Consider the following 12,340-nt stretch of genomic DNA (forward strand, 5'->3'; position numbering starts at 1 on the left):
GATTATCTCTTCATATCATAACGTTTTATGTTTATTCATATCATCCTCAAACCGTAATTAACTAAAATTAGACGACAATACGATATAATTATCAATATTTTTTAATTATTAATAGTAATAATAATAATAATTACCAATTAGAAAAACCGTTGGGTCTGATTTTTGAAAAATGAAATAAACAGTTACTACCGTGTATGATTATCAAAACCTTCCATTTGTTTGTTTTGTCTGTTTGTTTTTCATTATCAACAATATTTCAGGTTCAATTGTTATTTTTTATGCTTGCTATTCATCATCTAAAATCGTAAAATTTACAACCTCTTCAATTACATTCGTTTCTTTTATCTATATTTCCATTATTTAAATCTTAATTATTCAAAATTTAGACTATCTAAACCCCGACTAGTGCTTAACGGTAACTTGATTATCACATTGTGATATATCAAATCAAATGGTTTGTTAAACATCTAGAATAGAGTATTACTTCATAACGGACTTAACCATTACATCATATAATGAAAACTCTTTTATCAAATTAGTAAACTAAACAATCACAAAGATCTATAATCTTGATACATATTCATTATTCTAATTTTAGTTAGCTAATTATCAAATTCCCCAATTTCAACTGCTGCATCAAGTAGTGGAGAGGAAAATGGTGAATCTTCAATTCAAGCTGGTATTTGGCAAAAAGTTAAAAATGTTTTCACAACTGAAAATGAAGAAGAACCTGATGATTTATTCCCATTTGGTCCATCAGCATTAAATTTAAAACCAGAAATTGAAAGTACTTTAACTATGAACTTGAATTGAACCAATCCACAGACTATACACCAGTATTCGTCCCATCGTTAAGTCATGAAGGTATAAACACTGCTTCCACCATATCATATCTCCAATCAGATACATATCTTAACCACCCCTCTACCATATGCATCATAGCGTCTCCAAGAGGGGTGGAGATCTTAGAGGAATGTCTTGATAGTGTGGTTGATGACAGTGTCAAGAAGAGGATCTTGGATAAAGTCGGATACGCTGTGAGTCCTGCTACTGCTTCTCAATTATTAAAATTAGGATTTGTCAATATTAAAGGTGGTGATAATGCTGGTAATGGTGATAAATTAGCCGATTTGATTATTAATGATTTGAAACAAGACAATGAGAATGATCGTTTATGTGTGTTTTTCACCGGTGAAGTTCATAGAGATATCATACCGAGAAAGTTAACTTCAGCTGGTCTTAAAGTTGATAAGAGAGTTATTTACACCACGGCTGTCAGAAAGGATATTGTAACTACATTTGATCAATTCATAACTACGAATCAAATTAATGATGATTGGATTATTTTCTTTAGTCCTCAAGGTACAGAATATATCATTGATTATGTTAAACTTCACCAAACTCAATTTAAAATCGGGGTGATTGGTCCTACTACTGAAACATATTTAATTGATCATGATATAATCCCAACCATAGTGGCTCCTAAACCTGATGCGATATCATTATTCGTTTCTTCAATATGATAATAACTTTTAGATTCTGTACATTAAAAGAAATATATATATTCATAATATCTAAAAACTCAGTCAGATCATGTTTCTTTATATTCAAAAGTACGAGCATATGTGGTACTTCTATGATCAACACCTAAACTCCAACTCTTACAAGCTGATTGATATTCTGGTAAGAATGGTACCTCTACTAATTTAATCAGAAAGCGAGAAGATAATTCATTTAATATCAGAATCGTTTTCTCTGCTACTCCAGAAGACCAATTAGGATTACTCAGATAATAGATTGTTTTTGTAACAATTGGTAACTGAAACAAAGCTTCTTCTATGATATAGTCTGGATCAATTGCAGTACCATGGAGATAAATTTCTTTAGCTCCCCATAAATATAGAACCCAATGATAATGCCTTACAGGCATTTCAAACCCTATTAAGTAAAGCTTTTCCACATGTAATTCTACAGCCAAATAAATCTGCCCTGATTGGAAATCTTGGAAAATCATATTTCTGAGATTATTGTGATGATATAATAATGCAGCCCAATTATGACTTGTGACTTGATCATAACATTCAAATCCATGATCCACTAATTTCGGAAATTTATACTCACAGTATTCATAACCGTCTAATCTAACTTTTTGTCCCAAATGTAATTCTTCAATATCTTGTCCTAACCATGAAATTGAGATTGGAATATGGTGATTAACATTCCTATGATATTCATTTTCCTTTTCATCTCTGGATAAATTATGAATCTTTGGCACAAGATCAGTATCAAATCTGAATCCAATACAATTCAAATCTTTGAAATACAATTCAGAAGGCATAACAAAACTATCCTTCTTTTGATGGGCAACAATCTTAAAAATGTAGAACTTAAATTTAAATTTTCCAAATTCTTTAATGGCATTGGCCTTGAGTAACATATCAATCATTGAACTTCCATCATCCAAAAGTCCAAGTTTAAACTGCAAGGTTATGATCAAAGGTTCAGATTCTTCATTGAATTTATGTGCATTATCAAATAGGAATTGCAGAGAATCTTCATAGTTAACTTCATTGTTGTTATGGTGTAAAATCTGACCTTCTGTGGGGACTTCTTTAATTAAAAGATTTTCAAAATCGTCATTCAAAGTTGTATCAACAAGAAGCACCAAGTTGGTGATTCCTTGAAGCTTATCGGGTAAAGGATCTTGGTTTACCATTGATGGATCTTGGATCAATTGTTGATCAATTTCTTGAGCAATAGAATGGTTCTGAGACATTTCAAATTCTTTAGTCATATTGCTTTTGGTGATAATATAATTATTTAAAAGTTTGAAAAGATTACATTTTCAAGTATTTATAGTAGTTATTAATATGGCATAACAATAGTTTTTCGCTCAAAGCAGTTATGCTAGTTTTGAAATATAAAAATGAATGATCAATTATTCTGCTTAAATATTTTTCTAGATCTTTTAGTCTGCTTCTATTTAGTTTGAGCATCTATAGTGAAATTGATTATCTTCTATTGCATTTATAGCTTCCCATATTTACAACGCATTCAATTTCCCGAAATGGAAATTTTTGTGGGTGCGAAAGCAGTTGCCATTTTTAGTTTAAGATCAGTTTGAATCACACCAAAAAAATCACAAATCCATTTTTGATAATAACGAGAGACCCCCTTAGCATGAATTCTAGTATCTAAATAGACAACTTATTCATGTAGAATATTTTGAATTAGAAGGTATCAGTGCATCCGTAGTGACTTTCTTGTTCTTTCTATCTTATTTTTCAGGATTTAATGTAAGTGCATATTGCAGAAATAGAGTAAATATGCCTTTGGCTGCCTTTTTCAATAAAAGTAGTAAAATCGATTCTAAAGACATTAAAAGTGTGTTTATTAGAGTTTGGGTTGGGTTCATTTTGGTTAACATAGTCTCTAAAGTGGTATAACTATATAAATTTTGATTGATTGATTGATTCAGTGATAGATCGCTCTTGTTAAGTTTTACAGCGTTTGTTCAGTTTTTGGCTGCCTTTTTTCTTTTTTTATGTGTTATTTCTTAACCTTTCTTCTCCCTTCTTTTCTTCTTCTTCTTCTTCTTCTTCTTCTTCTTCTTCTTCTTCTTCCTCCTCTTCAAATTTATCAATCAATCAATTGTATCATTTAAAAGTGATATCAGTCAAACCCATAATATATAATTATTAGTTTCAAACGATTGTTCAAATGGATAATATCGCCCAAACATCAATGGAATTTACTACAATGATTTTAGCTTCAAATCCAGAAATGCCTTTTAGTAAAGTAGATGAATTTAAGGTGGCTGTATTAATCACAAACTTAAATATAAAGAAAAAATTTCAATTGGATAGTGATGATAGAAGATATACAGAATTTTTAGATCCAGAAACACAAGCTGCATTCATCCAAAATTTAGAAAACTCTACGTCAGCAAAAATCGACGAATATCCTGTTACATTAGAAAAGTCGCTTGTTAACAACTATGGTTATGAAAAACCATCGTGCTTCCCTAAATCAATCGAAATGATCACTCCGAGCTGTTTAAACTCATTACATGAGTTTGTTGCTATGTATATTGGTTTCAACCCAAGGAGTTCTAAAAGAGATGAAATTAAGAATACTTTAGTACAATTTTTTAGAGATAGAAAATATAAGATCCCAGATTCAGGAATCTACAAATTGTTCAAACATTTAGATGGTGAAATTCATACCTTAAGCACTTCGAATTGTTTATATAAACTCCATTATAAAGTAGGAGTTGATGATGGCGTAACCATCGAAGAGTACCTAGCACTCTTGAAAAGAGTACATGCTCTTGTTCTTTAGATTCGTTGTTAATTTGGTTGCTATTAGTGTTGTTTTGTTAAGAGCACTCTTGAAAAGAGTACATGCTCTTGTTATTTAGATTGGTTGTAAATTTGATTGCTATTAGTTTTGTTTTATTAAGATGAAAATTAGTTAATAAGTAGATTGAAATAGATTAAATATAATATATTGTGAGTTATAAAATTTAAAATTTACCGATCTTACAATCAAAGATATGATGATTTAAAATCAATTCATATGTAATAAATATAATATTAGCTAATATCAAAAAGTAATATAAAGACTGACAAAAAATATTAATGAATGAATGATAGTGATTATTGTTACAAATCTAACCCAGTTACTTATTTCTTAAGTGCAGTGTGAACCACTTCAATGATTTGTTGAACTGCACCAGGATCAGATAAGGTGGAGATATCACCTAATTGATCTTCTTCACCAGCTAATACTTTTCTTAAGATTGTTCTCATAATCTTACCTGATCTAGTCTTTGGTAAATCATCTACTAAAAGATTGTTAATTATGGGCGCTACCAACTATTCTTACCTGCATATATTTCCATCCCCCATTAATTTTACAAAAAGCGATAAAAATAGAAAAGTCTGATATAAGCTAGATCAATTAGTAAGATATTTTGATCTATTATTCCATGCCTACACCTCCAAGTGATATCGTATCTGAATATATCATCAATATATCATCAGATGATGATGTGGACGATACAGACTTACAAATCATCGAAGAATATCGAAAAGAAACTCAAGATTTATTAGATAATCCAGATCAACCTCATCATGAAACCATAAAGAAATTATCTGATAGTCAATGTCCGGTATGTTTTGATGAAATGACAGAAGCCACTGCTACGAGTTGTGGACATATGTTTTGTCTTGAATGTATTCAACAATCATTAAGTTCTTCTAATGCTAGAGGTCAAGTTAGAAGACATGGAGTTGGTTTATGTCCTTTATGTAGAAAACAAGTTACGTTTAAAGATACTATTATATTAAGAATGAAAGTGGCAGCTAAAATCGGTATACCGCCTTTGCCTCCTCCTAAACCTGATATTGATACTATTATTATAAATACAGGGGGTGACATTAAAACTGATGAAGTTATTGGTGATGTTAAGCAAGAAGTTAAATCAGAAATTAATGATCTTAAAACTGATGAGACTTATACTGATCCAAAATTACTTGACATTGAAAAACAAGAATTAAAATCAAATAAACGACATCATCATCATACTCATAGTAGACCAAGTACAAATGGTTCAACTTCATCAACTACATCTGCATCTCCAAATAAGAAAAAATTAAAACGATAATATAATTATTATTAAATCTATTTATTTATTTACATTGCTGCATCCGCTACTGATTCATCAATATATCTTTGTTTATCCAACACAAGAAAGCCCCTTTCATTCACCATCAATTCATCACATATATGATCAAACACTTTAAATACCCATTCTCGACATTTTTGTTCATTATCAAGATAATAAACCGCCACTAATCTTTCAAATAAATCTCCCAAAACTTCATATCGACGATAAATCTTACTGACGCTGGTTGTATCTTCAATGGCATTGAGATTGGCTTCGAATTGTCGCTGATGATCAGGATGAATTAATCCTTTGTGTAAATCATAAATCATAGCTAATCTTCCAAATAATGGATTTGAAATTAAGAAATAAAAATCGGTGGTTGATGCAACATAATTGGTGTTTCGATCTAATAATTGAATAAGGTATTCCACTACTAATCTCTTTAAGATATGATCACCTAATTTATCTAAGTAAACCGTGGTTTTATGTAATTTATATTGAGTCTTGTTATCCCAATGAGTGAATTTGGTATCGATAAAACTTGCCTTTAATAAGAAACTAGTTTGAGTTGGGTTGGTTAATTTCATTAATGGAGGTAATCTTCCTTTGAATTTAGGTAATAAATGACGTCGTTTGGTAGTGGCGAATAAGGAATTATTTATAGTTAAATATTGAGTATTTCTAATTAATGCCGGCTCCACGAATGATTTAAAATCTTGTAATGATTGTTGTAGGATAATTCCATCCGATATAGAACTAATTGATTTATCTGAACTTGAACACAGATCAATTATCCTCTTACTTAATTCCATCATATTCGTTTCATTTTCTAAATATTTGAATCCTAAATGAGTAAAACTAGGTATGATATGTCGATGTTTACTACCGATATTTAAATCAAGGATCTTATCATCATGAATAAGTTTTGAATTGGGATCGTTGTAATCCATGTATAATCGGAAATCATCAGTATAATAATACGTCTGATTGAATCTACCCATGATACGCTTGAATTCTTTATCTGGATGAGTGATATCTTTATATAATGCCATTCTCATCACGATTTCTCTGAAGATTGATCGACCTAGAAGTTCAATTAAAAACAAATATCGTACGAATTGTCGAGTTGGTGAGGCAAATATTTCATTCCGTTTCGTTAGACTAGTAAGAAACTTAGTCTTTAAAATATCAACTGGTTTAAATAAGTCCACATCGTATTTATTCGTATCATCATTGAATCCCATGATTCGAAGATTGATATGTTTCGATCGATAGAACTCCGTCTTGGGTGAGAATAACATCTCATTACTTCGACTTATCTGGTATGCACCCCGAAGAATCTTAGGCGGCACGATAATAATCGGTTCATCTTCATCATCTTCTAAATTATTAACGATTAGATCATATGCACTTTTCTTATGTTCGAATTCGGTGAAGATGGTATTTTTCGGAGTGAATGCCTTCACTCTTACTCCTGAGGTGCCTGTTCGTAGCATCCTCTTGAATATTATCATATTGGCATGGGCATTTGTTGATCTCTGATGGTTTGGTTATATGTAACTGGTTGTGAAAAAAATCTGGAGTTTTAAAAAAAAAATGTTTTGATACTCACTCACTTTAATTCTTTTAATGGTGGGCAGATTTACTTTACTTACAAATATTTCAATCTTATCTATATTTTAAATGTTTTGATTCATTATATAAAATGGTATATATATATATACTTCTTACAACTACAAATATAAACCTTCAAGATTTTCTTCAACTTTATTCTTAAGAACTCTTTCCTTGGCAGCTTTAAAATCATCAGCCTTAACTTGCATTCTTCTTTCTCTTAATGCTAATAACCCAGCTTCAGTACAAATAGCTTTAATATCAGCTCCTGATAAATCATCTTTTGAAGTCACTATATCTTCTAAATTCACATCATCAGCTAAACTCATTTTTGATGTATGAATAGTTAAGATTTTCTTTTTAGTATTAGCATCTGGATTTTCAAATAAAATCTTACGATCAATTCTACCTGGTCTAATTAAAGCAGGATCTAATGATTCAATTTTATTAGTTGCCATAATCACTTTAATATCACCTCTATCATCAAACCCATCTAATTGATTTAATAATTCCAACATGGTTCTTTGAATTTCTCTTTCACCTCCTGAACTTGATTCATATCTCTTAGTACCAATGGCATCAATTTCATCAATAAATACAATAGAAGGAGCATGTTCACCGGCAATTTGGAAAATTTGTCGACATAATCTTGGTCCATCACCTAAATATTTTTGAATTAATTCTGATCCTACAATTCTTAAAAATGTAGCACTAGTTTGATTAGCAACAGCTTTGGCTAATAAAGTTTTACCAGTACCTGGTGCCCCATACAATATCACCCCCTTTGGAGGTTTTATACCCATTTCTTCATATAATTCAGGATGAGTTAATGGTAATTCTACAGCTTCTTTAATTTCTTGAATTTGAGCTTCTAAACCACCAATATCAGCATATGATTCAGTTGGAGATTTATCTAATTTCATAACTGAAACCATTGGATCAGCATCATCTTGTAATACACCTACTACTGATACAGTTTTATGATGTAAAAGTACTGAACATCCTGGTTCCAATAAACCTTTATCAACAAATGACATGATTGAAACATAATATTCTGATCCAGCAGTTGATGATACAATAGCATGATCATCATCGATTATTTCTTCTAAAGTCCCAATTGACATAGGATAACCTCTTAATTCATCTACTTTTTCTCGTTCTTCAACTTGTCTTGCTTCTGTAGGTTGGAATGCTTCTTGATTAGTAACAAATTCTTCTTCTAATAATAAATGATCTTTTATTCTTTCTAATTTCAATAATTTTAATTTACATCTAGTATTAGGAAAAACACTAGGTAATTTCACAGCAGTATCTGGTCCCTTTCTTCTTTTCTTACCAAATTTTGATTCCACTGGTGGTTCATATTTTGGTTTCTCTTTCTTTTTATCATCTTTCTTCTTACCAGAGTTATCGCCTCCTGGCATTCCGGAAGGACCTTGACCCATGATGATTTATGATATAAATTAGATGATGGAGATCAAACTAGTAATTGTAGTACAATTTCAATATCTAATTAATACAATTAATCAAAATCAAACCTTTACACCTTTTTGAAGTTTGTCTCTCTCAGTCGCTCGCCACCAAAACTTATTTTGTCAAAAGAAAATCAATCATGTGATCTGGCACGTGAAACGATCAAACATCTTTACCGCTGATTTAGGTGTAACAAAATTCTGTTACACATATAGAGACAGTTCAAACAGGGTAAAATTTCTCTATTTATAGAAGACAAAGATTGTGAATAACAAGGAAGTTTCATAATAATTGATTCAAAATAGAAGTCAGATAAGAGTAGGCTTAGGTCAAGCCATCACAACAACATAATAGTCCCCTTGCTAATTAGGTCATATACCGTCAATCAATCATCTAATTATCATCTTTTACATACGGATCATCAAAAAGATATAACGGGGAAGAAATCATCACACGAACTCAAATAGATCAGTATTGACACGATTGAAATGAGTTCGGAGCAGCGGTTTAGTTTTCATAAGGATTTCCAATCCCTACAGCAGAAAAGACGACCAAAAGTAGGTGGAGTTGGTGTGATACCTATAAATAATCTTTCCAATGCCAATTCAATTGAAATTAAAACTCCTTCTAGAATAAACATTTTAGATAACAATGTTAAACGAGATTCTACATTCAAAAGAGCTTCAGATAGTTCACCATCTAATCATTATTCAAGTAGTGGATCCAATCTATCCAGTATAACTTCCAAAGCTGAATTATTACGAGAAGAATTAGATCATTTACCTGATTCATTAATAGCTGATTCAACTCCCATACGACAAACCATATCATCATCACAATCTACCTTTGGACAAAAGTCAAAATATAATGACGTGTTTCATAATAGTGTTGATCTTAGTGAACTACTACTGGACGATATAGAGCCGAAATATTCTATGGATTTAGAATCATTGAAGATTAATAATAAAAGTTCGATTGAAAGAGGATCAAATAATTTAAAGTTGCAAGTATCGTTCAATGGGATGTTTATCTATTTCACAAACTACAATCGCATCATTGATGGAACCATCATCAAAAGTAAAGGTCATTTAAGTAACATCATTTTTTCAAAATCATTTTTCATATTTGAAATGAAAAATTATAAAGGGTTTATATTGGTTAAACCATTAGAACAAAATCATTTCCGAGAGTTTATTAAAGATTCTACAATCTGGCCAATTGAACCTAAAACTTTCACTCCAAAGGAAGCTGAAAAATATATTAGTCAATTAACTCAAGCTTGTCAATTTTCAGATCAAACATTTAAATCTGATACAAGACTTACTCCATTATCTACCAAAACTTTCTTTTCTCCTGATTTAAGAAGTACAAGATCAAAAGCTAGATCTGAAGCATTTGGAAATCTTGGAGGTTCACATAAAGAACCAATTAGCATATCTGAACCATCACAGACTTCCAATATACTATCATCATTCCGAAATAATAATCTAAGAAGACCAACCAAACCATCTATAATTGACGATGAAATCACCGTTAAAGAAACTCCAGCACCATTTTCTCCTGATTTGAAATATCGATTTGCTCATAATAAATTAGTCACCATCACGTATTCTGATTTTAAAACATTATATAATAATGATTGGATTAATGATTCTGTGATTGACTTTTTCATTCAATATGAAATTGATAAAGTGGTTCATCAATATAAATTATTACAAGCTGAAGATATCTATGCATTAAATTCATTTTTCTTTACGAAATTAATGTATAAATCAAATATCCAAGAAACCCCTGATTATTATGGTAATATCAAGAGATGGTTGACGAAAGTTGATATTATGAATTATCCATACGTGATCATACCGATCAATGAAAATGCCCATTGGTATTGTTGTGTGATTAAAGGGTTACCTAACTTGTTGGAAAAAGGGTTGGCTGATAAAAAAGCAAAAGAATTAAATAGAATCATCATACCTGATAGTCAAGATTATCAAGAATTTAATTTTGAAGCTTATAAAGCTCGAATTGAGAATGATGATGATAGTGATGATGATCGAGATCGAGATCAGGATTATAATGATGCTAATACTGAAAGTCCCAAACCGAATGATACTAATGGTGGTGTTCCTAACAATAATTCAAAAAATCAAGCAGTTAAAAAATTTCAAACTGAAATATTCGTATTTGATTCATTAGCTCAAACTCATTCTAATATTAGTTTCCCAATTAAAAAGTTCATCATTGATTATTGTGCTGATAAGTATGGTATAGAAATTGCGAAACAACAACTTCGAGTTATAAATGCTCGAGTTCCTAAACAAAGTAATTTTAATGATTGTGGGATTCATGTCATTTATAATGTTAAGACTTGGTTAAATAATATTGCGGATTGTGAAAGAATTTGGAAAGGACATAGTAGTAATAGAGGGGGAGGTGGTAGAAGAAGTATATTTGTGGCGGAAGAAAGAAATAATACCAGAAAGCAGCTTATTGATATACTTTTAAAATTGCATAAGGAACAATCGTTAACTCAGATTGAAGTTAATAATGGAGGACCTGATTCAGATGATGATTTAGAAGTTATTGAATGTACACCTGAAGTAGAAGATAAACCAAAAAAGGATAGTCAAGATCAAACTCTTACTAACAAGCCAGTTGAACCTGAAAAACACGTTGAACGTGAAACTCAAGTTGGATCTGAAACTCCTATAGTTGAAAATTCTCAAACTATTGTCAATCGGTCTCCAGTGGAATATCCAACCACGTTAGATCCAAGAGCTCAGCCTAAGGAAAGATTTATAAACGTAACTCTTAATAAAAAACTTGAAGGGAGAGAATTAGATGACTCGGTGGTAAGGTTTTTAAATGAATTATTTGATAAGAAAAATCGAGAAATTGGTCCGGTATTATTAGAAGTTGTTACTGATATGTGTCAAGATCTTCTTGAATTCGATCCTGACTCGGATAAGGGCATTGCTAGACTCCGTGCATTTAAGGATGATTATGAACTTCATTCTAAGCAACAAGGTGAATCAACTAGACCTAAACATCAGGAGTTTAGGATAGATCCTAATATTGAACCGTTCAATACTAGTCGTGATAATGATTCTGATGATGTGAATGAAAGTGTTTCAAAGTTAAAAATATCAAGTAAGCTGCCTATAGATAAATCCAATTCAATATTAAAGGAATTTGATGGTCGAAAAACTCCTGATCCAATACCATTATTCAAGGGTAGATCAATATCAAAGGAATTACCCAAGCATTGGAAATCGCCTACACCTGTCGGTTCAAGATCAGTAAGTTCCACATCCACGCGAAGTCCATCAAGTGGTAGAAGGGCAACGTCCACACCTATCGAAACCATTACTATAGTTGATACGGTCGACGTTCAATCCAAACCTAATGGATATGTGAGTCCAGGAAGAAAACTGAAATCAAATGGATTTGGGAGACTCTCTAGGAAGGAATCAAAGCGAAGACGCATAAATTAATAGTAATTAACAGCATTTAGCATTTAGCATATATAAATATGTATATCTTTTACATAGCACTTTGTGGATAAAACGATTTTATGAATAT

At 31.2% G+C, this 12,340-nt stretch overlaps 8 protein-coding genes across 8 annotated transcripts; 4 read left to right on the forward strand and 4 right to left on the reverse strand. All coding sequences in view use genetic code 12, as the record gives it.

The window, feature by feature from the left end:
• Window positions 1–515: 515 nt before the first annotated feature.
• On the forward strand, window positions 516–1,523 carry DFJ63DRAFT_338115 (uroporphyrinogen-III synthase; the record flags this gene model as incomplete). Its single annotated transcript, XM_064908646.1, has 3 exons — window positions 516–538; window positions 642–787; window positions 838–1,523. 3 exons carry the CDS (start codon window positions 516–518, stop codon window positions 1,521–1,523), a joined length of 855 nt encoding a protein of 284 aa, XP_064759544.1.
• Window positions 1,524–1,591: 68 nt separating this feature from the next.
• On the reverse strand, window positions 1,592–2,794 carry DFJ63DRAFT_338116 (uncharacterized protein; the record flags this gene model as incomplete). The annotated part of the gene is made up of 1 exon (XM_064908647.1): window positions 1,592–2,794. One exon carries the CDS (start codon window positions 2,792–2,794, stop codon window positions 1,592–1,594), a length of 1,203 nt encoding a protein of 400 aa, XP_064759545.1.
• Window positions 2,795–3,616: 822 nt separating this feature from the next.
• On the forward strand, window positions 3,617–4,666 carry DFJ63DRAFT_264229 (uncharacterized protein). Its single transcript, XM_064904571.1, has one exon. It carries the CDS (start codon window positions 3,721–3,723, stop codon window positions 4,339–4,341), a length of 621 nt encoding a protein of 206 aa, XP_064759546.1. The 5' UTR covers window positions 3,617–3,720; the 3' UTR covers window positions 4,342–4,666.
• On the forward strand, window positions 4,667–5,683 carry DFJ63DRAFT_264230 (SUMO-targeted ubiquitin ligase complex subunit). Its single transcript, XM_064904572.1, has one exon. The coding sequence runs from the start codon at window positions 4,991–4,993 to the stop codon at window positions 5,666–5,668; it is 678 nt and encodes a 225-aa protein (XP_064759547.1). The 5' UTR covers window positions 4,667–4,990; the 3' UTR covers window positions 5,669–5,683.
• On the reverse strand, window positions 4,686–4,893 carry DFJ63DRAFT_344326 (acetyl-coenzyme A synthetase; the record flags this gene model as incomplete). Its single annotated transcript, XM_064908766.1, has 2 exons — window positions 4,686–4,829; window positions 4,888–4,893. 2 exons carry the CDS (start codon window positions 4,891–4,893, stop codon window positions 4,686–4,688), a joined length of 150 nt encoding a protein of 49 aa, XP_064759548.1.
• Window positions 5,684–5,697: 14 nt separating the features above from the next.
• Window positions 5,698–7,185, reverse strand: DFJ63DRAFT_316038 (uncharacterized protein; the record flags this gene model as incomplete). Its single annotated transcript, XM_064906667.1, has 1 exon — window positions 5,698–7,185. One exon carries the CDS (start codon window positions 7,183–7,185, stop codon window positions 5,698–5,700), a length of 1,488 nt encoding a protein of 495 aa, XP_064759549.1.
• Window positions 7,186–7,294: 109 nt separating this feature from the next.
• On the reverse strand, window positions 7,295–8,988 carry RPT2 (proteasome regulatory particle base subunit). The gene has a single exon (XM_064904570.1). It carries the CDS (start codon window positions 8,728–8,730, stop codon window positions 7,405–7,407), a length of 1,326 nt encoding a protein of 441 aa, XP_064759550.1. The 5' UTR covers window positions 8,731–8,988; the 3' UTR covers window positions 7,295–7,404.
• ULP3 (SUMO protease) lies at window positions 8,989–12,329 on the forward strand. Its single transcript, XM_064904569.1, has one exon. The coding sequence runs from the start codon at window positions 9,247–9,249 to the stop codon at window positions 12,250–12,252; it is 3,006 nt and encodes a 1,001-aa protein (XP_064759551.1). The 5' UTR covers window positions 8,989–9,246; the 3' UTR covers window positions 12,253–12,329.
• The last annotated feature ends 11 nt before the right edge of the window (window positions 12,330–12,340 follow it).

The sequence above is a fragment of the Scheffersomyces coipomensis genome (genome assembly GCF_036884675.1).
Source record: "Scheffersomyces coipomensis strain NRRL Y-17651 chromosome Unknown DFJ63scaffold_9, whole genome shotgun sequence".
Classification (NCBI taxonomy): Eukaryota; Fungi; Ascomycota; class Pichiomycetes; order Serinales; family Debaryomycetaceae; genus Scheffersomyces; species Scheffersomyces coipomensis.